Below are 27604 nucleotides of genomic sequence, written 5' to 3'. Positions count from 1 at the left end.
TCTCGTGTATACGCGACGTATATATAATGCCACGGTACAGTTAATAACTTATCTAATAATTACGTCTTAACACGAGAAGCTAAAAGAGAACCGAATCCAAATAAACGTCCGGCGGCCGGTGCAGGTGCGACTCGTTCGTACAGCTAGAAACAAGAACGGCACGGCTCACAAGTTACAAAGTTCTGATTGCCAAACTTTCATCCTGGATTGATTGTTCGATCGATACGTACGTACGTATACGTGTACAAGTTTGCGTACCTCCGCGGGATTGTTACGCTGCCGCGGATCCGAACGAAAGAAAAATAAAATGAAAAATTTTCAAAGAGAGAAGAGAAAAGAGAAAAAAAAAAAAAAAGGAAGCGGCAACTTTTGTCCGCTTGTCAATTAGCCATAAATTATTTAGTCTACTGCGGGCTACAGATCGATTCACGTAATATAATCTCGCATCTGGTCAGCATATTATACAGTCGTCGTGTATACTTCGTTGATACGAAGGTATGCGGTATTGACGCATGGCTCCGTATCATGCGATCCGAATAGAGATGATAGAGCGAAGTTGAATTGAGTTTGAAAAATTTTTCGACTCGACTATTATACGCACCCGAGACTCGTACATCTTATTTTTCACCTGGAAGCAATTTATCTCGCTGCTCGATTATTATTACCTATGCAAACTTTATTCCGTAACGCGATTCATTAATTACATCTCGTTAACGGATGCGGTTCGTATTTTAACCGAGGTAAACCCAGCGCGGACGCACGCGCGCCGAGTCATTAATACACGATATAAACTCAATTCGATAATGATCCCACCTAGAACACGTACGATATACGTACAACAAATAATCCTAAACCCGTACGGATCGGTGCCCGCGAGTAAATAGCCAAGTCCTCGGGTTACCACATGCAGCGAAACGCGCATAGATAATCGACGCGCCCGATCGATCGCGTCGTACGCGCTGCAGCTTTCCGAAAGATCGTCGATCCTACGCGAAGAAGCTTTGAGAATAAAATAATGTAAAATGAATAAAAATTCCCTATAAAATAATTCAAAGTTTTTTAACATCCCGTCCTCGGGGATTTTATGTAGGTATCTCCGTATGACTCGAAATTTTCTCTTCGCGGTAAGAAACTTACGGAGCTACGTATCGTCTACAGGCATCGGCTACGATGATCCCGAATCTGGCTTAACGTTCGGCGATAAATCTTTTTGTATATATAATTTCTATATACCTTTCGCTAGATGCCCCGTGTACTACACTACATTATTGCGACGGTATACGGGGTATATCGGTACGGCGGTCTCTTACCGACTCGAATGTCGTATATTAATTAGAAAGATTTATGATCCGATCGATGCCTACGTGACACTCTTTGACGGGCGCTACTCCGCCGCACCGCTTCGCCTTCGTACCTGGGTCACATTTATCCCGCTCCCGTTCCCGCTCTGCAACGCTGTTCACCAATCACTGATTTTCCATCGACGAATACACGCGCGCAACTCACTACGCCTGCATTATACGTACATAGACGTGGATTTTTAACGGAGGCGTATATCCGTGTCGGATACCGATTGAAAACAAAACGCTAAATCGCGCTATCTACTTATCTGCATACGACTGGTGGACACGCGGTAATCCGCGTATGCTAATAACGAGCAATGTCGATATACGAATATACAATATATCCTATTCTAATTCTCTGCGAAGGTCTCTTTTGTCGCGAACAACCGGAGCGTGCACGCAAGTTGAATCCGTCGGCCACGTCGCGGCTTTTTTTTTATCCCTTCGTTTTTTTTTTGTTTTTTTTCGGACTTCGAAAAGCTGTAACAACGTTGCACGCCGGCGATGCACGTACGTACATACGTATATTGGGCAATGCCCGCGGTATTAATTTGACCCCCGCGTCAGCGTGTTAAATGCTCATCAGAAACGAGCTCTTAAGTACCTATCCTCAATCAGCAGTATTGTAGCGAACCGTTTAATAACTGTATAACCCCTCGCTTCCTTCAAAAGAGGAGGTGTGAGGTGGAGGCGAAGCGAAGGAAGGTAAAATGGAGAGACGCGACGCTACCGGGACGGGAGATAAAAGATGGTAAAAAAGTGAAGTCGGGTGGAGGTGAGAGGAGTTTAGATGTCACCGCGTAACGACGACCACTCGACTGTGCATATATGTGAAATATAAAGGAGAAGAATTCCGTTGCGACATACACCGAAATACCGCGTCCGGTCCCCTGTTCTCGTCTCTCCGCACGCGGTGAAAATTGTTTTCGAAAATTCGGTTGAATTTACGATTTTTTCGTTACTTCCTCCCCCCTCATCTCTCCCATTCGTTCTCCCGAATTCGGACGGAAGAACCGCCGCCGATCCGTTTCCCAAACAGCTTTCGTTGATCGTACGTATAATACATAGGTACACGTTGTATTATACCACATTACGTGCACCGCGGTTCGGTCTTCTTCGCCCCGTTTCTTGGCCCTGTGAAGATTTATAACCCATTTCATAACGTCGGTTCGCAGGAGGTATAATAGGTCTTCCTGTTGCACGCTGCTGCTGCATATGCTCGTATTATACACATTGCGCAATCGATAAACAGTTTCATTTTAGACATATTTTTATTTATATACCCTGACTATTTTTATTTTTATTTTCTTTCATCTAATTTTCCTAATCATTTCAAATCATCTGAAAAGTTATAAACCTATCAAAGAAGCTCCGCAACGGTTTGATTTGTCTCCAAACAGGTGATCGAAGATTGTATGTAACGTACGGACTGATGAATATTGTAACGCGTACGTTTATTGTATATATTTTATATGACAAATGTAATCTTCGTTATGACAGTTCGATCTACGCGCCTCCGGGGGTAGAAATTTTTTTTTTTTTGCTTCTTTCGTCCGGTAAAAATGTACGTTCACGTGCGACCGCCGTGTATATACACCCATCGATGCTAACATAACAGGTATAACGTAAACTTTTCCGCCAAAAAAACACGAAAATAAACCGAAGGATCGTTACGTATCAGGTGATATTTCGCAGATCTTTTTCACATTTTTTCTCAACGTCAATCGGCGATCAGCAGCGAGGACGAGTGACGCGAACAGGTTCGACGTCGGCCTATTTTCTTAAACAATTGTTGAAAGAATAAAGAAAAGTAAGAAAAAATTTAGAAAAAAACTATGCAAATGTTATAACAAATTCCGTCCTACGAACTGGGCTATAAATTAGTCGTGTTTTAACATCGTACGTCGGTTATATTTATATGCGCGTTACCAGCGTGAATCTAATTCGTTGGAGAACCTCGTACATTATTATCCTGTATTTCATCTTCAACCCGTATTCGACTCAATCCACGGCGGATCGTCACGATCTGTAGCCCCCGGAGTCCCGAAGGAAGGTGCGGATATTACCGTATCACGTGTACGCGTAACACAGGGCGGAACCTCCACCGGTTCGAGGTTCGATCGCGTATGTGCTCTCCGGTGTACCAGAAATGATGGAAAAATAAGCCAGAGGCCGGGCACGGATCTTCCGTGATAAAAGCACTACGCTCTTACGAAAGCGTCCTTGCGCGCGACGTCGCGTTACGCATATATATACGAATCAAATGTGTTATTCTCCTCCAACGAAATATCAGAATGATTAGAACACACGATCGCTGTCTTCTGGCAACGGATTGCCGCACGGTGGTGCGCTACCGTTCGCCGCATGACAGACTCATTGTGCGATGAAGATAATGGTTCATATGGTTGTAATATACACGTAGAAAACTAGAGAGAGAGAGAAAGAGAGAAAGAAAGAGAGAGAGAGCGAATGAATGAGCGAGCGAGCGAGTCGGTTCTTACGAATCTATTAGTAGCAGCCATTCGAAGATGACGTTTCTGTCCACCGTGTCAAGTCGATTTAATTCAAAGGTATACGTACGCACTGTTAATACAAATGACAAGCTAATCTTGACCGCCTGGCGTACGCGGGCACTCGAGTTATATTTAAAAGATGAAGAAATAAGAGAAAATAAATCGTTAAATTTTGTCCTCTCTTGTCGTCCGTATCTCACGTACGCTTGGTACGAGTCGCTAGTGTGCGCGTATCTGCGCGATATTTTGTACCCTGTAAAAATTAAGACACGCTACCGCGTAGATTTCAGACAAAATAAGAGCGATAGGCTGGCACTATGCCGTATTTGTAATTGGAATTTGAACGGCTGCCGCCGTCGCCGCTGCTGCAATCGACCGCGTGTATCGATTCCTCTTTCAGCTTTCAAAATACTCTTACCCCGCGTGTGGTCCGACGCTCATCTAGTGTAATAATAATCGATTACAATCCGTTCATTACGGAAGTTTTGATTGAATATTACCGCGGTGAGGATATCGTTCCACTTACCTCCTCGGTATTAAAGGGTCAGATCTCCACGAGCGCGGGTTTCGCGTGTTCCGACGAAACCGTCTTCGACCTGTCCGCCTTTATCTTCCGGTAATTATTTCACACACCGACGGTATTTTTCCGCGTAATTATACTCATCGCGTGCGCCCATCGGTTTCACCTATCATCAATATCGAGACCGCCGCGCGATCCGTCCATTCGATTTCGTAAACTCTTCGCCGGTTTTTTTTTAATTTTTTTTCCCTCCCCCCCTCCCCTCCCCCCCGAACGAGATCCGGCAATGAGTTTAATTTCAATAATTTTTTTCGCCTCGATGAATCCGACAAAAAGAAAAAAACTGCGTGAAAATAAACAACTTCTCTACCGCGTCGATTCGACGGCATTTGTACGAATATTTTGAGATGAGCCCGTTCGATTCTTAGACGGGGAAAAAATAATTCTCGATCTTGCGTCGCGGTTCGAAATGAGCGGAACGGAAGGTGTAATAAATCATGTGAAAAGATATCGGGCATCGGCATTCGCCCGGGAGCACCAATGAAGCAAACTTTATATATATATATTATTATAATACGCGCCGGCTACCTGCCGGACCATCGGATGCGCTGGATGATCGACTGCGAGAGGAAGCTGTAACCGTACAATTATACAATCATCGCATCGATTCCGATTACACGTTGAAGAGCAAACGCGCCGCCGTAAGATAATAAAACGTTAAGCCGCGTAATCGTCGCTTTCGTAAAACCACATCGACTCTGGATTCCGAATTCAAAATTTCTCTATCCTCTCGCGTGAAGAGAGAAAAAAAAAAAAAAAACCAGAGGGAAAAGAGGAGAGTCTGTGAACAATATAATCCGGGAAAAACGTCGATGATTATAATGATCTTTTTCAAGGTTCGCCGAGAGGCTAAAGCGCCTTGAAGTCCGAAAGATTTAACCTGCCACCACCCACGTGGTTTCACCTAATAACCCTAAAGCCCAAAGCTTTCGATGTATGGGTGGGTATGTATCGGTATACACCCATGTATTACGTAGGTATATATCTCTTGGTGTATAACGTGGGCGGTGGAAGTCGCGTCAGCCACCCGCAGGAACGCGGTATATATATTAAATATTGGAGATTTCGAGACCGCGACTTTCACGATGTTTAGGGTCGGAAGTATATCCGTGAGGCGGACGTTTCACGAACCGAAGAATTGATATCGTCGCTCTTGTTATATGGGAGAGAAATTCGATACCGAACGAAAAAACGAAAAAACGAAAGAAAAAAAAAAAAGGAATAAGAATTACATGAAAAAATAAATAGGTAAATCAAATAAAAAACGAGATTATAACGTGAAAAAAGTTAATAACTTCTCTTCATTAATCTATCCGGAAGAGCAAACGATGTGGATGTAGGAGCCGATAGATTTGACAAGACGAGCGGCGAACTTGGAGGGTAAGGTTGTAGTATATTAGCCGCTGCTTCTGCCGTAGCCCGCACCAGCTCCACTTTCACATACCAACTACACGTATTAACTATAAAGCTTCGCCTCTCTCATCTCATGTGTTATTATACCCTAGCTATGAATAATTAATAGCATCCGTTTCTTACCCCGCGATCTTAAATTGGCTTTAAGAGCTTTTCGTGTGGTCCGCACGTTACGGATTTAAAAGAGAAGAGAAAAAAAAAAAAAAAAAAAAAGAGATAAAAATGCATATTTTTCAAGATAAGGGCTCCGTACGGAGTAATAATATTTTTCGGAGGCGTGTACGCAGGTATCGTTACTCGTACAATTAATTGCACTCGATCGACGTTGAAACGGTATGGAAAAATTTTAAATCCCTATTAATTTCTCGTCCAAGTAGGTTTTTATAATCAAAGTCGGTGGTCCCTCTGTGTGCACTTGTAACTACCTATATATACTTTCGTGAAACGAAAGGTCGCCGCTTCTGCTTCTGCTTCTGACTCTGCTTCTATTGCTTCTCTGAATCCGGAATCATAACGGAATATTATAATATTATATATACACACGTGTGCGTATACCTACCTACCTACCTAAGATGCGGTAACTAATGACGGGTGCGTGTACGCGAGCGCGTGCTCAAGCTTCCGTTTCTATCTACCGATTAATCTGATCTTTTTAAACCTCGCACAGCAGTTACATGCCGCGGTTGAAGAATTTTAGTTTTAGACTCTCGGACTCGCATTCGCGCAAAATTGTTTTTTTTTTTTTTCTGTTTTTTTTCAATTTTGTATATTTCATTCATCGAAATTATACAGCCGACTATACAGAGTCGGTTTCCTACGACCACGACGACGAAGTGGCGAGAAATCGAGCGTACGTTTTAATGAATTCATACGCTTGGATATCTCAATTGACTACGTGTAACTCGTGTATATTCGAGTCGGCTGTTATGACCACCGCGTACCTACGGTAGAATATAATATCGACGCCGAGTACACAGGGAAATCCTTGATATTTTCTATTAATTTTATTTCGCGGTTGAATTTTATCTTTTAATTCGATTCTTTCGTACCATTTATTCATCCTTTGGTACCAGCTACTACTACTACACCGTAGCATATGTTTTATGATTTTTCATTTTTCACATTACTCGTACAAAGTAGATATGGCTGCAGTTCGGAGAGCGGTGCGTTCGCGCCTGCTAATCACCGACGATCCGCTGCAACGGTTACCTATACCTCGTATTCCAACTTGATTAATGATACGGCCACGAGGCTGTGTACCTCGAACAACATTAGGAGTCAACCTACCGCAGTCTTCTATCAATCCGCGCCCTTTCTGTAACATCACGTGTATTACCCTCCTTTTGTACCGCACAACAAGCTCTCAACAACTACTTTTACTCTTCTTTTAACCGCATTGTCTTTGATAGAGAAAAAAGAGGAGAGAATGTGAAGAACAGAATATAATGGTGAGTAATATCATCCGGTAAATTTTCCGCCACTTTGTAACTGAACTGGTACTTCTCAACTCGTCCGTTTTTGATTTGAGTATAATTTGGACGACGGATTCGTATTTCGGAGCTCGAAACATGTCCGAAGACGTCGAAATTCGGTAGGAACAGATATTGATTTTTGAGCCAAAAGTGAATTATTTTTGAAAACGATCGTATGATGCTTTTTCCATGTATTTTTACCCCAGGAACACGAGTCCGTTAACTGAATTAGGCTACGAATTTTTCCCATCGAGATATCCTGAATTTTTCACTTTTCTGATCGAAAAATTGGCGATAACTCGATCAATTTTACAGATAGAACAATTTAACTTGTGAATTTGGATTCCTGGAGTCGAAATTCATAAGAATAGCATATGGAATATTTTTTTCTGGTCCAAAATCGCCAAAATTCCAAGGGGTACCCGTTTGGATTTTTTCGATTTTTGAGCCAAAAATTAAGTATTCCAAAAATCGTCCGTATTGCCATTTTTTGATGTATTTTGACCTCAGGAATCCGAATCTGGAAGAAAAATTGATCTATCTCTAAAATTGACCGAGTTATCGCCAATTTTCAGCTTTTTGGGGTCAAAAATAAAAAATTGATTTTTTGGTCTATCTTAATGTAATTCGAGCTCAGGAATCCGAATCCGAGAGAAAAATTGATCTACCTGCAAAAATGACCGAGTTATACCCATTTTTTCGCATTTTTTGGCATAAATTTGAGGATATCTCGAAGGGAAAAATTCGTAGCTCAATTTGGACAACGGATTCGTGTTCCTGAGGTCAAAATACATAAGAAAAGTGCCATACGGTCAATTTTTTAAAATAAAAATTTTTGGCCAAAATTTGAAAAAATCGTAAGGGGTACCCCTTGGAAAAATCTCAAATTTTGGCCAAAATTTTTTATTTTTTAAAATCCACCGTATGGCACTTTTCTTATGTATTTTGACCTCAGGAACACGAATCCGTCGTCCAAATTGAGCTACGATTTTTTCCCTTCGAGATATCTCTATTTTTCTGCTCCAAAAAGTGAAAAATTGGCGATATCTCGTCCAATTTTATAGATAGACTAATTTAACTTCCGAATTCGGATTCCTGAGATCAAAATACATAAGATTAGCATATAAAAAAAAATATTTTTTTTCGGCCCAAAATCGACAAAATTCCAAGGGGTACCCCTTTGGATTTTTTCGATTTTTGGGCCCAAAATGAAGTATTTTCAAAATCAATCGTAGGACACTTACGTATTTTGACCTCAGAAACCTGAATCCGTCGGTCAAATTGAGCTACGAATGTTTCCCATTGAGATATTCCAATTTTTCTGCTCTGAAAATGTGTAAAATTGGCGATAACTCGTTCAGTTCGGTAGATAGATCAATTTACCTTGCGGATTCGGATTCCTAAGCTCAAATTGGAACAAGCATACCATAAAACCCTCAATTCGAAATAATGTGGATTTTCAACCCCGAAATCGAAGAATATCCGAGAAATGCCCCTTCAGATTTCGTGAGTCATTTTCACCCACACGAGTTGAACTTCCGAACTTACATACCTGATACTCGCAACTCGAGTTTCCTCTTTCTGCCTTTTTTCTATTTCTCGCCGATCTTTCATTAGCATCAATCGCTGCGTGGGAGATTGTTTATCTCATTTTCCTTCGTATGGAGCATTGCGATATTCTTTGCAGCGGTCGCGTCAGAGGCGCCAGGTCGCTTCATGGTCATAATTTACCTAGAGTTCACGAGTCTTTCCATATTATATATAGGTATATTACATGGTACACATATATTTAGTGTATAATACTCTCCTCTCTTCTCCCCCGTAGAGCTGCACGCCGGCAGGGAGTAACATTAAGTTGTCAGGGACGCCCACGCTATCTCCCTGTCCCTGACGCGCGCGTTCAGCGGGATGGGATATATACCCCGGAGGAAGGGCCAGGACGCGTCCATCCGCGATAAATCTTATTATATGCGTCTAACGCATAATTACGCTGCAATATACGCTGTATCCGAGCGCCCTTTCTCCCCCCTCTCATTTATCCCTCTCCTCGGCTACGGCGTGTCCTGTATCATCCCTTCTTCAACGGTCAGGACGTGTGGGAGAGCTTACGCGTTCGTCTTTCTCTTATTCCAAAAGATTCGGGCGACTCTTTTGTACACGTCCATAAATAAAATCACCTGATTCAAACGAGGGTATAACGGGAATCGTCCTCGCGCGTCGTCCGACCCGGAGAAATGTCGCGGTGGCGTCGACTCGTCGTCCGACGTAGCGCGAAATATCGACGTTTTATCATAGGATTTGGCGTGATAATTATGCGCACATATAACAGATACCTACCTGTGTACAAACATACGTTCTCCTCAGATTGCTGATTAGAGCGACGCCGACGCCTACCGCAATCGCTACACGTGTGGGCGGTTGGGTCGCGCGAACGCTCGCGCGCGCGCCAAACGGGACGGAAAAATGGCCTTTCGAGTGACTTTTTTTTATTTATTTATTCACTTATATATCTTTTATACGCATCCGATATTGCGAAGTTACGATCGATCGTGGGTGAACGCTTTTAGGATTATTTTATTCCGAAAAAAAGATTTTTTTTCTTCTTCTTTCGTTCAATTTCATCTCGTTTGAAAAGGATGAATATATTTTGATCCTCTTCGCGTACGCGGATACGAGAGTCCTGAATAATACGAATTTACATACAAATGCCCGTATAAAGATTAAATTTTATAGCCCACATGATCAGAACCAAAAAATTGAGATTTCGTGACTCCGAGTTCGAGGACTAGAAAAAGAATTCCAAAAAAATATCGTACTCGCTCGAGAAAACAAGACGTTCCATATCGCGAAGACTATGTCACATTTGATATAACCGCGGCGTGAAGAAGCCGCTATACTAATTGTCCTACGGGCAGGACATACGACGGGGGTATAAACCGTGAGGAGCTGAAATGCTCGATAGCCGTTCGAATAAAAACGAGTAGCGTTGAGATGATTGGGAGTCTGAATGATCGTATGAAATCAAGAGTAACAGTGCAGCGTCGAACGCGAAGATCTTGACGATGGCATAAATTGGCCGCAAAGTGGTTCGACGCGTGATTCCACCTCGTATCAAAAGACTCGGTAGAACCGATGACAGTGGTGAATTTCTCGGAACGCGATTCGCAAAAATGGAATACAGCGAATTTTTGTACCGAAAGCATCGGATGCTAGAATTATTAATTAGCGGGTTCTTACCCGGGCGGCGGTCTTCGCGGGTCCTTGGAGAACATTTCGTTATAGAATTAGCAATTTATTCGCTTCTTTTCACCGCGATTCCAAGATCGGTTTCCGTTCCTGCAGCGGCAGTCGGATATCAATTATTTCGCATTTCTTCTGCGACTCTCCCGATGCCAAGCGGCACGAATTCGACGCGATTCCCCCGCGTCTCGCATTCTGCCATTCGACTTTTTCTCGTGTTTTTTTGACTTTTCTGCTTCTTCTTTCTTTCTTTCTGTTTTTTTTTTTTTTTTTTTTTCCACCACATCAGGCGGTAAATTTCATTAAAAGAGTTTCGACAAAGACGCGTCGTGACTCCGGAGTCTGCACCCATGCTGCACACGAGTCCGCAACCCCGTCAGACACTGTTACTTTTCGAGTCCCGTCGAATTCGATCGTTATGTAAATATCGCTCGTTTCTCGGGCCGTTAAACAGGACGAGTACACGTGCGTTGCTTATACCTAGGTAGAGGTTGGTATATAACAAAAGTAACAGTGGTCATCGCGTGGCCTACGCAAAACGAGATATGTATGAGACGTACCCTATACCGGTTGCTTTGCAATTAACTGCGGTGCACGAATAAACAAAAGATCGCGATCGAACTATTCTAAATGAACGGTCGGCGAAATGATGCGGGCCAAAAAGTTAAATAAAGAAATGACCTTTCGCACGTGCCACTTATTATATAAGAATAAAATAAATAAAAAATTCCCCAAAGATCGGATCTTTCATGAAGTGTCGAAGAATGAATTTTTGGTGGCAAATATAATCGCCGAATAAATCCACGAGCTTTGCTTATTGTCTTTGAAATTTTGTTTCTTCGACGTACCGCGCAGGGGGCCTTAATGTTCTTCCACACCTGGAGCGCGCGTGGGCCCGTGAAATGCGCATGGTATATATATATAATATATCTATAGTTGCACACGTACACGCGCGTGAGCGTGAACGACTCGCCCCCACATGACGTCACAGCCTGGCATACGAGCGAGAAAGTATACAGGCAGAAAAAATGAATGAAAATAAAGGATCGGATGGAAAAAAAAAAAAAAAGAGCAAGAAGATATTTCGTATAAAAGATACAAAACTCTGAGAAAGAAAAAAAGCGGTAAGAAAAAAGATACAGGGGAATTAAATGACCCGGGTCGACCGAACCGGTCTCAACTGGCGGGTCAACAGCACACCGCCGTACCACCCCTGCATGAGACCCACGAGGTCCATTTTGCTCGGTCGCACAACGTGTGCTCATCTCCGGTTTTAGGGAAGAGGTAATAAAAAGAGAAAAAAAAAAACCATCTGCGATAGCGGTAGCGAATCATCCGGTAAAATTTACGAATTATAATTGGCACACGATGTATAGTTTATGACGTATTTACCCACCCATAGTCCGGTGTAAAATATGTAGAAGCTGGTAGAGGCTGTTATATAGCAACTGACACGCGACCCACACACGCCGCGCGCGACTCTACTCAGGAGTGACGCGATATACGCGAAGGAAGAGAAAAAAAAATGTAAGAAGTAGAAAGAGGGAGAAAGAGAGAGAGAGAGAGAGAGAAAGGAGATAAGAAAGAAATAAGATACGACACAGCTGATACGCCTCCGTGCTCAAGTTACGTCTAAGTTATATGCAGAAACTGTCGATGATGTCATTTCTATTTCTGACCACGTCCGAACAACCGACCGGACCGACCAACTATCTAAGGGAAGTACAAATCCTTTGACGGTGCACTTCGGACATACCACCTATAATAGACGTTGGTACTATACATATATAATGCACAAATGTGATTCAGTTATATGCCCACTTGCAGGCAGGTCGATTAGGTGAATGGGGAGGCCTTGCCGAGGGCTTTAAACTCCGACAATCTCTCGCGTAGGCGATAGGTAGCTAATTCTTATCTGTACCCGATATCTGCGATTCGCGCTACCCTTTTTTTTTTGTTTTTTTTTTCTTTTAACGTCGCGCCGCACTGTACCAGATATACCGGATCGCGCGATCGGGAGTAACTATCGGTCGTTGTTCGATGAAAAGTAAATTTGCCCGCGAACGATCGGCTTATCGTCGTCGTCGTCGTCGTCGTGGTCCGAGGTGCGATGCGCGGAACACGTTTAACTATTCGGCATCAATCATCCGACTTAAATGCAAACTTTCACCGTGTCGTACAAGTTCTAAAGACGTCAGCCGATACCTGCCACAATATTTACACCCGGCTGCAAATCTGGACCGTAACCGCCTACGCCTGACAATCATTCAAGCCTGCCAACGTTGCCACCGCTAAAAAGCGCAATAAAAACCTTCCATTCATCTCTCGGGCATTATGCTTCGGACCTACCCGCGACTCCGCAAATTCTATACGAAAATTGCGGGAATTGTTGCTCGATGCTTCCGCAGCTGCTTCTGCCCGGCTGAGATTCTCCGACGTTGTAGCTCGCGCATCGTTCAGTTTATTGAGGAAGTTACCCGCCGAAGAGGAGGGTGAAGTATTGAATTCATACCGATCCTTTGTAAGAAGATATACTGACTTAAGGGTTACGGGTTAAGTGGTTCAAGCGACTCTCGCGGATCGTTCGTAACTTCTTAGCCTCTCGCCGACTTGTATTCGCGTACTTGTAATCTATGTAACCAACTATAATGTGGGTGTCGAAGAACAGCGGTACCTATGGACCGGGTAATTTATAATAAGCTTGTATAAGTTCGATGGAACGCGTGGGACGCGAAGTTGAAAACTTTGATACAAAATTTTCAATCCAATTTACCGGTCTGTACTCCTCCTCCCTTTTCTCCTCTATACCGCCAACCCGTCAGCCAGACCTTATTACAGCGCGGTGAAAAAATAGAAAGATTTTCTTCAGCTTGTCCAGTGATTTGCTGGAAACGAAGTAATTAGCCCTCGTCTCAACGAAATACGACGTACGGTTTGCTGCTCGTGTTTGAATTACTTGATTACAGCGACGCGCATTGTTCCCGCGGTACCGGAGATACTGCCGTAGAGACTCCGCGCGTGTCTTACCTCCAGGCCTTAAAAAGCCGCTCATGTGTGGATATTGTGCGCTTAAATACAAAGCGGCGCGTCTTCCGGACCTTTGACCCCGCCTCTAATGAGCAGCAAAGCACGGCTATTGTGCCTTGTGTCTGCATCGTGTGTTTTCTTGCTTGCTTGCAAGCGCCTTCTATTCACCGCGTACCGGTCGTTCCGTTCCATTCCGTTCCATTCCTTTTCCCCATCCTTTTCTCTCCTCCTTTATTTTCCCTCACATTTCGCCATCCCACCGAGTTCTTTACGCGAGTACCAAAAGAACCTCCCCTCGCGCCCCCAGAAGACCGATTGATCCTTCTTTCGTGTTTTCGCGAACCCCCCGCAGCTCGGACAATTACGCCGTAAACTTTCACGACGAAGGTACAAGTATGTATGTATACGATATTGTGGATGAAATCGGTGAGTTCGACAGTCCAAATAAACGATTGTTCGACCTACGGGATATTTTTGAAGGAAAGACGTACGCGTTGCCGCGGCACTACTTCCTCGACAAACGGATTTTCTACAGCGTCGCCTTTCACCTTGTCCAGTGACATCGGCCAGGTGCAAAGCTTGAAACAAATACGGAGCGAAGATCGACGAGTGTTTAAAAGTTTTCAAACCCTATAGAAAGGTGTCAACGCTAACCAGAAGCGCTCGTCCTTCGCTCAACAGATCTGGTAAATCGCTCTCGCGGTGTGGCATAGAAATTTGTATCACGTCCCCGGCCACAAAACCAACAGTGATTTATTGTTTAAACATCGCGTTCAAAATGATTGATTACCCCGTACCATGACCGGAGCAACCTGGGGCCAGCCCAACTGCCAACTCCCAACTCTAGTCCCAGTCACGCGGTTATACCTCCACCATCCTTTATACCTTCTTGCCCGGACTGGTATCGAAGATCCGAAGGTCCTTTCATTCGGGTCACTACAGATTTTACTTCGTTTTTCTTCGTATCATTTTCTCCGAGGACGTCATCGAGAATTTCCTTTGCCCACCGCAATGGGAAAATTCCTCTTGTGAAAACTAATTTTCTCCAAGTCCAAGGTTATCCAAGGTCGTGGGAGGCGACTCGCGGTTTTCTAATCCTTCGGCTGACTCTCGTAATATACCCGTGTGGTATTTGTGACACACGTATCTTCGCCATACCTAGAGATACCTATATTCACTCGTGTCACTTCGGTAGCAGACATCTGTCCGTTTTGCTGTAATCTCTTTGACTTATATTAGCACGATGTTCTGCCCGAGTGCACGAGTCCCATGGTAGGATATGAGATACGATGGTATCGCGCTACTCGGGTACCTTACTTGCGAGCCAATATACTTTATGGTTTATCGAGACCATTGCGGGATTATTTGGCATTCCGGATGTCGGCGGTTGCGCTAGATTAAAGGCCAGTCGGAGCCGAGCTAAAGATCGTCCGAAGATTAAGCAGATATTGTTACTGGCCATAGAAACCCCCCTCGTAATGTTTGCTGCTGCTGCTGCTGCTGCTGCCGTTGGTGATGCCGGTTGTGCTGCCGCTCGCAGTTTAAAGGCGTCCGGGCATAAATTACGCTATCGCTGGCCGTTCGGTTTTTTAAACGAACGACGATATTCGAACTTTTAAGCGACGCTGATTGTGAGTACAGATCCAACGTTCCGATTCCGTTCCCAAGTGATATTCGTCTGGCGCGATCACGTAACAACGCACCTCGGGTAACAACGCCCGCTCCGATATCCCATAGGGATGAATAATCGCCCGATATGCAAAGTTTTGAGGTCTGGGGATTTCAATTGGAAAGCTAGAAATTTTTTATACCTCCGCCACGGTTGCTACATCCCTGAAACACATCGGTTACAATCAAATATACTCTCACGCTGTTAACGTGACGTTTTACATCTAGTCCGGTCACACCGCCGTACGTCGTGTTACAGTATTATAGTGCCGGAGCGCTGAGCTATCGAGCGGCAACCGCGTTGCGCCGCGGTGCTTCGAGATTTCACCTTAACCCAATAAATGATTAGTGGGCTATAGTCCTCGAGAGCAGAATAGATAGTCAATCAGTATGCATACACGAACTAGCAGCTCTATAGCAGAGCTGTAAATCACGCGGTGAATCATTCCTGACCAGGTTAGATCGCAGTCTCGTTGCTCGTTGGCCGTTCGACCGGTCGGGTTAGCAGTCGAGCGGACGTCGGTTGCTCGGTTGGCACACATCTAGCAACGGCTCGTCCCGTCGTCCGATACGCTGTGTACCTTTTATTACTTATGGTTAAAACGCGTGTTCGGACACGATGTTAGGACATGCGGAGTATAGGTGGGTATATTTTCTCGTATAAAAAGCTCGCTGAGCGATGCGCCTAATAGCGACGACGCGATGCTCACCACCGATACATCACTATCGGGATCTCGTTCGTCGTCGGATATTACAAAAAAGTATCGGTGATTGGTCCGAGCGACGGAATTATTAGGAGGGTCACGTTCCGCTCCGACTCCCGTAGGGGAAAAGGGAGAAGAGGGGGAAGGGGTGTCCGTTTCTCGATATCTTCGGTTACTCGAGACGATCTTTTCACGGGTCGGTCGTCGTCCCAGGTACGCATACGTTGCCCGGACGTATCGTGACGTAACGAAAAGTTTCACATGTATACGGTACGCGTTTATTATGTACAAAAAGGAATTGCAAAAGTTGACCGTCGACGTCGTCGATCGCAAGAGTGCAGCGTGTGTCGGAGCGAAAACAATAATAGAGTTTCAGTTCTCGTTTGTAATTGAAAAGAATAAGGAAAAACATGAAGTCGGTAGCTGGAACATATTCCGTGAAGAGGATCGAATGCGAAATAACATTCCTCGGAATTGCGCAGACATCGGTCCCTCGACGAAATTCGGGCAGATAAATCTCCCGGACCGGGACCGTGCTCCCGGAGAGTCGAGTGTATATCGATCGGGTCTCTCGCGAGAGTAAAAGAGAAGAAAACGGAGAGGAGAGCGAGACGCGGCGATGAGAGGAGAGGTGGATGAGAGAGGACAGGCCTCTCCGAGGCTGAGTCACTCGTCACCGCCTCGGCAGCCGCGAAAAACTCCAGTGCACTTCGGGAATGTCGTTGGCATGTCTGCTCGGGTGTGTTCCCACTGGCTGGTTCGTGACGAAGAAAGGTGGTCCCGGTGCTTTTTAAAGAAATTATCGAACATCGAACGGTCAATTGTTCTTTCTTGTTCTATGTATTTCCAATCAGCCCCTCTTCCCACACGAACGTACCCATACTCTTCTCTAGTTTATTTATTCTCCTTATTTATACGCACTCGACTCCCCCGCGCAGCTATTCTTTTCTTTTTTATTTATTTTCTCCTCCACATCGAAGGGAGAAAAAATTTGAACATACATCCCTTCTCTGTTCCTTATTGCTTTTACAGCTCTGCGTCGCGAGGGCTTTGTCGTCGTCGGGTAGGTTACCGCGAAGAACTGATAAATTCGACAGGGACCGGGCAGCGGAGTACGGCGCAGCCCGAAAGTCCCGCGGGAGACATCGGGGAACGAGCTCACCCGGAGTTGATCAGGAAGGCTGGGCACGCGTCAGGCCCCGGTCAGAGAATGCCGTCGTAACGAGGTCCCCGTCTCTTGGTCTCCTTTGGCTCTCCTCTCCTCATCCCCCACACCCCCCACACCCCCTCGCCCTCCCCCGCTGTTGATCTTCAACTTTTAAGTCTTTACTTCGCCAATGTCTGATGTGATCATGTGCAGACTCTCGATACTCCGTCCGTCCGTCCGTCCGTCGCGTCGCGTCGCGTCGTCGTCATCCCCGTCGGCTCTCTCCCCGCCGGGGAGGAGCCGACCGAACGCGCAGAGTAAACGCAACGCGACGCTTCCTTTCCTCCGTTGCTTTCAACGCCGAGGCGACCCGACTCGACGTTTAAATTAGACAGGGAATTCCATGGAATGCGCGAAAGAAACCGCAACGCTGGATTCCCGAAGGTTTCGATGCGCCGGTGTTAACCGCTGAGCTATCGGTCGCTGCTGACCATTAGCCCTTATGGGGAAGAAATTATTTTTAAGGGGCAGCAATGGAACTTTGAGTATGCCGATGAAATTTTTCAGTGTGATCGAGAACATTATTTTGATTGTCGACCGACTGCACGGACAATTCCATTGTCCACCGTAACCACCGTTGTTTTTTGCCCGGAGGAACCGGGGTGAAGCCCTCCGATACGACTCGGCTTCCCTTGCCTCGATATTCCCGCAAAAACCATTCCATATCTTGTTATACGATACTCCTTGGATTTACGCGCCGGGCGATCGTACCTCGCGGGGTTAAAGGCCCATCGTTCGATTAGAATATCGAAACGCGATCTGGCACGCGACCTAGAAGACGACTGAAGAAATTTTTTCACTTTTTGTTACAGAGTCTAGCCACAGGTTGGACAGCGGCTCTCCCTTTTGGAGGATACAGCTGGATCAAGACCTCCTTGATACCATCAGTGCTATCTATCCCGAGTGGTTTAAGGTAAGAGTCTCCGACCTTGAATCTCACGAATTCGCCTACGAGTCAATCGGCATTTTACGTATCGGCGATGCTTTGCGAGTTTTATTGGCAACGGGGATCGCTTCGGGTGTTTCAGGATTACACGAGCAGCAGGGCGAGCGCTCCGTCCTCGAGTAGCAGCAGCTCGTCGTCCCGACTGACAAACGGTACCGCTACGGTAGCTGGTAGCTCGGTTGCTCATCAGCAGCAACCCCACAAACCCGTTAAAAGCGGTACCAAAACCAAATCGAAAAGTAAAAAGGCGGAAGGGGTTAAAGAGAAGGAGAAAGAAACGAAGGGAGAAAGGAAGGAAAAACGCGACGCCAAAGAAGAGAGGTAAATATTTTATGTCCCTCGAGTTTTTCACCCTCCGAATTTCTTTTGTTACTTTTGCGCTCCGCGTACACTGAGATCAAAGGGGGTGAACACGGGCTTTTGTTTGTTTGGTGGTAGCAGAGACCGTTCCACGGTCGAAGGTGGAAATAATAAGAAGCAACAAAAACAGCAGCAGCAGCAGCAGCAGCAGCAACAAGAGAAAATATTGGAAGCAACGGTGGCATCGGTGACATCGGCACCAGGGAAAACAGGAACGTCGGCACTAGCCACGGGGATGGCAGAGGGCAACCAATCGCCGCCAAAGGCGGAGGTCGACGACTCCCCGCTTCAACACGCCATGGACCGCAACAAGGAGTGTGAGTACTCTTTGGCTCTCTTTCTTTTCTCCCTTTATCCCTTTTTCTCTTTCTCTCTCTCTTTTTTTATCTTCTTTCTCTTTCTGACTCGTGCGCGCGCGTGTGGTATGTATAACTATATATATATATATGATATACCAAGGATCGAACGAACGAAGTTACACACTTTGATCGCCTATGCACGATCATCGGTCCCGGTATCCCCGGTCTCCCCCGGTAACTACTTATATCCGTTGAAAAGTAGTAGCACCATGACCATCGCCGCCACCACCACCGCTCTACGTACTTACATACCGTAGTCGCAAAAGCGCTACCGGACTTGTCATCTCGTTAGCGACGATCGCGTGGCGATATTTGCGTTAAAATGAAATTCAACTCGTCACGGCGTGCGTGCAGTTAAATGGGATCGTCAAACGTATGAATATTCAGACACGATTCGACGCCATTTAATTTGCGATTTAATTAATGGGAATCGGTAAGCGTGATACAAACGTTACGGTACGACTTACGTACGTAAGATCGGAAATTAAAACAATAATTATGATAATTAAAAACAGCGACGATGTTTATACGATCGCGCATCGGCAGTTTTCCATCATTGTTCATCGAGCATTTGAACGATTACTCTCGAACACCCGTTTATTAGCGTTAATTTAAGCGCGGTCGGTTAACTCGAATGCAAACCGTTGGCATGTACCCTTCAATAAACGATACAGTTATGACTTATAATCAGCGTCGACCGGCCGATTTCATTTACGATGCATTTACGCACATCGCCGTATAGCTCGGGCGCGCGCGGTGCCACGTTTTATTACGTCTTCCCGGGTAACCCGAGAGAGCATAGCCGATGATGCGGGACGAATAGTTTCTCTACGCTAGCTCGATGGTTTCTAAGCGCCGATAATTGCCACCGAGTCAAAAGCAGCGCTCTGTTATTAGTCGGATGCACCACGAGGAGTTGTTGTTGTTGTTGCGCACCGCCCGTTCGTTCCGCCCGGACAATTGTTTCGAGTTTCAGCGCCGATAAACGCGAGGTAAACGTAACGCGTACCTTCGGCACATGCGATCTCTCGCGCGCTCTCGCGACGGGCGAGAGGTTCGCTTAGCTACAGATCGAAACCTCATCGCGTCTGCGACCTTCAAACCTACGCGGTAGGGTGACGCCCGGGTCTCGGATAAACACTCCCGGCCCGACGGTGATCCGCTACGTCACGCGTGTGGGCACACGCCAGCCTGCACCCTACGGTCCGAGCAAAGACTCGCTCCGATCGCGTTGCATGCGCGCGGTTATGATATCGCGAAAGCGTAGGAAACCAGAGGTGACATCATCGGTATAAATAGACACCAACCCGTATCTCGCACCGCCGTCCCTTCCCTTCCCTTCCATTCCGTTCCCTTCCCTTCCCTTCCCTTTCCTTGTACCTTTCGTTTCTTTTGCTTCGCCCGGCTTTGCTTAACTTAACTTACCTTACCTTACCTTGCTTTACCTTGCCTTGCCTTGCCTACCTTGCCTCGGTTTTTCCCTCTCGCGTATAGCCGCGTTGAATTGTGTGCGTGATATCGGGCGAGCTGAATGGCGCGCGCGCGCGCGCGCTCTTGAGTAAATAAGCTTCGTAGATCACCGGGCGCGGGCGACCACCCCGGGGATCATCGGCGCACTCGAGTACCGCCACATTATTCGCCGTTTACGGGGTAAAAAAGTAATTACGGTAAAAGATGGATAAGTGCTATCGAATGACGTTCCGCAGGGCTGAAGATCCAGCGACGACTCGCTTCGACTGATGAGACGCGAGCCGAACGATTCGAACGATCGGAGGAAGACAGGCTACCGACGGCTACCGGTCACCCCCTTTTTCCTCTTTCTTCATTTTCTTTTATACTCGAAAGATTCCTCGCACGTCAGCCTCTTTGACTTTAGAAATGAGGAGGTGGAGTTTCTTTTTTGAAATGCTCTGAAATGTTTTTTTTTTATACAAATCGCGTATCGGAGCGCGATCGGTTGTCCCTTCGGTCTAGGTAGATAAATCAACTACGATATCGTTGCATATTCATACGGGAGGCGGGCGAGTGGGCGAACCGGCTATAAAGCGATGCCAGAGTAGTGAAGTGAGGCGATCGGAAAGTAAAGCACGCCGATCTTTGTAAATCGGTGGTCTCGCGAGTCGCGACCTACACGTGTAACACGGTGCGTCATGTTTCGATGTCGAGACGAGAGAAGCGTAGGAAGGCGTCGAGGTGGTAGGCGAATGTCAAGTCTAAGGGAGCGCAATTATATAAGTCGTACAAAATGAAAATAAAAAGTAAACGAACGAATAAATAAATACATAAATAAATAAATAAATAAATAAATAAACAAACAAACAAATGGGTTGCGTTACGAGATTTTTGTGTATGCAACAGTTTCTTTTCTCACAATCCTTTGAGACACTGTAACTCGAGGTCTTCGGACTTTCACTACGAGTGGGATGAACAACGGATCGAAATCACGACGAATCACAGTTATATTTTGGGATGTTGAACCTCCGTGCGGATGTTGCGTGGCATTAAATCGGGGAGAGAAATAAAAATAACAAGTTGCCGCACGGGCGTGTGCGTTACGATTTCAAGCTTGTAGAATCCGTCGCGGTGAAAAGTGAAAATTTTCTGAGGAGGAGCGGAAAAATCGTGAGGGACTGTCAGGGTAATTAATTAAGATATCTTCTTACAACCTGTGCATTATCGCTGTTAAATTAATAACCATTACCAAACAACGGGTGTGTAATCAAAAAATAATTTCATATCTTCCGCTAGGCTGAGCATCATAATTACGCCACTAGCCGGCAGCGAATAGTAATAATTCTGAGGATCGCCCATAGCTTTAGAACCTCCGAACGAACGAACGAGCCCAATTATAAGACTGGACAAAAACGTGTTTTAACACCACCGACTCGACGTTGCGTCGCCTGCCCGCTTCACGTTTGCCTTCTTTCGCCGATCTTTGCTGCCTTGCTTCCTTCTCCCTTCCATAACGCTGTACCGCCCGCTCAAGAGTACACCTACCTACCTACCTACCTACCTCCCTTCGCAACCGCAAACGCGACAGACCACGCGGTCGAATTAATTAAACGAAAACAAGATCATAACTTTCCGTTTCTGCTCGTAAAATCTCGCCAGTTTTACGGCTCGTACTCCTCAAACGGAGCAACGTTTGTATCGGTGTAAGTTGCTTACGCGGTTTAGCGCCGTAACGTCAGCCAAGAAAACGCGGGCGCGCGCGCCACTTTTCAGAGGAGTGATCTCGCGCGCTTGTTATCCGAGTCGAATGTGTAAATGTCACGGCTTCGAAATATCGGGCTTTATAAAAATACGGAGGAGGAGGAGGAGATAACCGATCGAGAAACGATTCGATTTTTCGCATACGATTTCTCGCGGGCGCGATATCGCATTCTACCGGTGTAGTTTCTTCGCTCGGACAATAAACACCTTATACCATTCGATTATTGGCAGCACTAAAATAACCGCTGGTCATCGAACACGGACGAACGATATCCCTTGAATTCATAAAGAGGACCGCGATCCAGACGTCGCACTTCCCCGGCGGAAGCATTTCCTCGCTTTGGCTACGGCTAACGGAACAAATCACCGGTAACGAGCCACACCAACACTTGCGACGGTCGTTCGAACGCTGCTCAAATCTTTTGAAAAGTATTATCGGCGGACTGCGAAGCCGCGATTTCAAGTGCGAGATGTTCGGTCACGAGGCGTGGTCTGTAAACCGCTCGTTCAACTTCGCGATACGCAAAGTCTCGAAGAATTCGTGTCGCCGTGCGCCGAAAGAGAAAAAAAGAAAAAAAGATAAAACGTGATCGATTATAATTCAGCACCTAAGGAACGTCGAGCGAGCAACGAGCGAAGCTCTGACGGGAAAAACATTGACGAGAGGAAGGAAGTGCGTTTTTTAATATGCGCGACGCGCGCGGAGACCCTTGAGCCAAAGAACTCACATGACCGAGTCCTGGGCACCACCGGCACCCGCGACACGTTCCAGGGTCAACGGTACTTCCTCTCTTCCTTCCGCGTTGGTCGATTTCGTACACGACTCGCTGCTGTCCGTCGAGCGATCGTTCGACAAATCGGAAACATAGCGAAAAAATTCGCGGACCACCCAGGAATTACCCGTCGGTGGGCAGGCTCCCTCTTTTTTCGTTCCTTATTGCAGTAGGTATAGGGGCTCGCTCCGTACATTCCTTACGCTCAAATTTATACGCTCTATAATCCATAGATTATAGACGCACGAATATTACGAGGCGCATAAATTCACCGGTCCAACAATAACAGTTTTCCCCGGTTGTATAACACCGCGCGCCGAGCGTTTAACTGCATCGTTTCAAATCGGCCGCACCGAGTTCCATTTTATATCGAAACGGTCCCGGCCGACCGGCGTCGCGCGCGACGCCACTCCGCGGGACCGATTTCGTATACCGATCAACAATTTATCGGAGAGTCTGAAACGCTGAGGTACCTGCAGCATCGATTCCTCTCGCCTCCTACATCCTGTATATCCGATACCACCTCGGTACCTCGTAGCCTCCCCAACCGTATGCGGGACTCGTGTTTACGATCCATCACCCCGCCAATCGCACGACGTGTCACTCTCTCTCTGTAATCGGTAGGATCGACAGAAACCCGAATGCCTACGCTCTCTTCTCTCTTCTCTCTTGCTTTGAAACATCGCCGTGAAAACTTAACAACCCAACGGTGTTTGTCGCGAGGAGCGGATACTCCGTACCCGTGCCTGTTTCACGTCCACCGATACCAAAGTATTTTGGCGAGCGTGAAATTTCGAATACCGCTAAACGGATCGACCCGCGAATTATTTTCGCTCCGATTCGACGTTCCGTTGAACGTGTCACGGCGTAAAATGCAAGTTTTCAAAGCCGGACCCCCCGAACCGCGTGGGCAGTCTCGGAGGTGGGACGTAACAATCACCGTCTAATTAAGATAATCATGCGATAATTCGCTCGATCACCTTTATCTTTTTACAAGGTACGTTACAGGGGCGGCATCGATCTGCCTATACCTGTTATGCGAAACCGTCTAACCGATTGACAGCTACAAAATATCCTATTCGGGCTCCCGAAAAATCGTGCTTGGATTTTCAGCTTTACCTTCGAATCAATCGGAACTGACGAATCGCGCTGATAACGAGAAAAAAAAATAAATTCTCGATTACCTCCCAAGTGCGCGAGTAACGTGATATAACGTAACGGGGTAGGGGAAATACGTCTCACGTATTCGCCGCTAAAATATTATAACAGTTATACATAATATACAATACGGAAAGGCGAAATTGACGCGTAAAAATAATTACACATCGGGTAAGATAATTGCCTTTTCGCGAGGTTAATTAAGCGCGGAATATTCGATAATTTTTCGGAACTTTCGCAGCGACGAACAGCTCGGTCGCGATTCGCCCCGCGGGCAGGATTTCGGAAGAGCGAAAGAACAAAAAAAAAAAGAAAGAAAGAAGGAACGAACGAGAAGAAGGTTGACCGAAAATCTCACGTTAACTTTTCAGACATCTCTTCGCTATTAATTTCGTAATATTATTTCTTCTCATTTTTTTCCCTCGCTCGGCTCTCCCCCGCGGGGTAAACTCGTGCGATATATATATATATATACATATATCGTTACTGAAGTGAGATAAATTGCTAATTACTAATTACTAATTAGACCCACTAACCCATAATGGCCGATGATGTCCCGCCCGAGGTACGTTACACGGTTTATATATTTACCCGCGCCTTGTACACCTCGGGGAAATTATAATACCGAGAGAATTAAAAACCACACCGGAATATCAAAGACATCACGTATGTGGGTACCGACAACATTTTGCCCCGCAGTGCCGTACCGTCGCAGTTAAATATAAGAAGTTTCCGCACAGCGTAGCATATTACACATACCCTACACATACCTTACCTATAATACCCATCGCGTTGTGGGAGTTTGCTCGGTTGTATCTCAGGTAATTTCGCGTTAATAACCCACGGGATAAATAATTAGCGAGGCGCGGGGCTACGGCTTGGTGACCCCTGCGGAGGGCAAATCCTCCCGCTGCACCGACGGCGGTACGTATAACTCCGGTACCTCGTATACCTTCGTGCCCGTGGCACGCAAACCGCAACTTACCGGATCTTTTATGTATCGCGCTACCTACGCTAATGTTACCTATACCTCTGCTGGCCAACAGTCGCGCACCTAGATTAATTCCATCTTTCATTTACGCTTCTGAATTCGGATAATACATAGGTACGCGCAACGAAGGAGGTTCCTGGCAGGGGCTAATGACCCCCCCTTCTCGCAGAGCTCGCCGTTCGGTTTCGAAGGGGTTGTGACGTTGCGCGATAGATTTTTCGGGCGTCAAGGTCGTTACCGAAATCATCTACCGATCGAACGTTAACGAGCGTACGTACGTTAACAGGAGCGCGCTACGTGGAAGGGATCGCGGTTCTCGAAAGCCGATTTGTTTTCAACTCGGTCGTCAAGGCGATAAAGATATCCCACGCATATAACACCGATGACTTCGACCCACGCTTCCATTGTCCACACGGAGAACGAATCACCCGGCATCAGGTATCGCTCGGGGTACCACCTGGTTTCGTCCGGACGTCACCTCAACCACTCGGTGACAGTGTCCTTCCTTTCCGCTTCGAACACCTGATCGTTGCGTCGATAGAAAAAAAAAAAAAATAGAATATTAAAAATCAAACGGAAAAAAAAAAAAAAACAAACAACCAATCATTTTTGATGCACCTGATCGCTGGTTTTGTACTCGACGATTGTCCCGCGGAGTATCGTCGTACGGTGTGTATCATATATATCGGTTTCTTTTTGCTTTTACCGATCTAACTGCACTATCGCCTTAATCAGGTACACGTGCCGCGGTATACAGTTTATATTATAAATATTTTAACGCACGCCAACTTCCCCGCGGATATTATGCATCTGGTGTACACCGGACTAGCGATATTCTTATATAGATATTTCAATTATGGTCGGTTCGGTTTCAATTTGAAAAACATTACTCGGTGTCCTCGTAAACCTGATGGAAAGAGAGGAAGCACGGGATGCAATGATATAAACGTTACTTTACTTTATTACAGTTTAACCAGGTGCAGATATTCTCGTCATACCTACGCTATGACAATTGCATGAATTATTCTCCCGGCTTATGCCGCGAGTGATTTGTCTCTTTATTGTGCGTTGTGTATCCCATTAAAAATCCGACGGACCCCCTCGAGCCGTTTCTCTTAAAACTTGTAACGAGCCGTTGCCGCGTATAATATAATTCTATCGCGGACAAGCCGCGCGGAGGTATTATAATACCTTCAGGTAAAACATTCATCGTTCGGTAGAACATATTAATGATAATGTTCACACCGTTGACGTCTTTATTATACGCCCGTTACAGTCGCGCCTAGTTTACGCGAGTCGCCGGGGTGAGTTAGCCAGCGTTGTGCGAAGTTTCGAATAAATTTTCGCTGAAAAACAATTGAAAAATTTACGACGCGCGTTACCCGGGGGGGGAGAGTGAGCGATCGGCGATCGTTTGTAAAATTTGGAAAAATTCTCCGCGCCGCGAATCGCATTGCGACAGTTCGATCTTTTGCGCGAGGATTACGAAGCCCCTCGCTGCCGCTGGTATATCACTTACGGAAGAAACGAAGCTCGAAAGGAAGGAGGTAGGACAAGCTCGTGTCCTTGGACGCCCATGCCGGGTACGACCACGCGGAAGGTGCAGGAAAAACAATTTCTGCAGTGTAGGCGAAATGTATCAAGGCTATTTTCAAGCAGGTTACAAACCAACTCCTTACCTCCTTCGCCAACATTTTTCAACGTCCTTATATACGAATAAAACGCGAGTAAACCGCACTCCGCTATTATATCGCCTTTATATATACAGCGGCCTTCTTACGCACGATCTTCGTCTCGCTTTTCCATTTTTCATTCCGTCTTATTTTATTTTATTATTATTTCCGTTTTTTCACTCGCATCGAAGAAACTATTCGACGAAGATCGGCGACCAATGTCACGGGGAATTTCACGTGTCTCTCTGTACATATTTGACGAAGACACGTACGACGACGTCCCACGCTTTTTGACACAAGGAAAGGCGCGAACGCGCGTACGAATCGGTTGTTAGACAATATTTTTTTTTTATTTTCTTTTGCATTTTGGCGTGACGGTGCGAATAAAATCCCGGCGCCGGGTCTGCGGAGGCCTTTCTAAATAATTAAGAAATTTTCGATCGACCGTTCGTTCCTCTCTATTATTCGGACGGATAATTTTTGCGGTTTTTATATTGAAAATAAAGATATAACTGCGTTTTATTCGTTTATACAACGTTGACCGCGCGACGTGGGCGACCGAAACTTGTTTTCGGAGGGAATGGGGTATTCGCGCGTTGACCGTGCCAATTAAAATGTCAACTGCGATACACCCCGCGATTTTTCATCCGATATAGAAAATTACGCGTACGCGAGCCACGGATAATAAGTTCAACGTTATTCTCTCCCACCAAAGATGCGGCTACGTGTAATTTCATATCCGTGGCGTATAATTCTTTTTATCTCAGCGGTTCAAGTTTTTCTCATTTCTCTTATTTATCCTGGAGAATAATTTTGTTTCAACTAAAACTGCAGGAATAATGACGCCGTGGCGTAATTCCTCGTCGTTTTCTGTTATTGTAACACATAACTTCGTTTAATCTTTGGACAACGATAACGAATCATTTGCGACAATTTTGCGGACTGCGGTAGACCATCGCGTCTC

At 45.8% G+C, this 27604-nt stretch overlaps 1 protein-coding gene across 2 annotated transcripts in view; it reads left to right on the top strand.

Annotated features, from left to right (window-relative positions):
* The window catches only part of LOC105690812 (myocardin-related transcription factor A-like), a 169914-nt gene that overhangs the window by 94908 nt on the left and 47402 nt on the right, over nucleotides 1–27604 (top strand). For both annotated transcript variants that reach the window (XM_048660345.1, XM_048660344.1), the window contains exons 2-4: nucleotides 17980–18080; nucleotides 18196–18434; nucleotides 18552–18790. In XM_048660345.1, coding sequence (XP_048516302.1) covers nucleotides 17980–18080; nucleotides 18196–18434; nucleotides 18552–18790 — 579 coding nt within the window. The remainder of the gene's footprint in view (nucleotides 1–17979; nucleotides 18081–18195; nucleotides 18435–18551; nucleotides 18791–27604) is intronic.

Source organism: Athalia rosae, chromosome 1 (genome assembly GCF_917208135.1).
Source record: "Athalia rosae chromosome 1, iyAthRosa1.1, whole genome shotgun sequence".
NCBI lineage: Eukaryota > Metazoa > Arthropoda > Insecta > Hymenoptera > Athaliidae > Athalia > Athalia rosae.
Note: the sequence above shows the minus strand (reverse complement) of the source record. Positions and strands in the feature narration are given on the sequence as shown.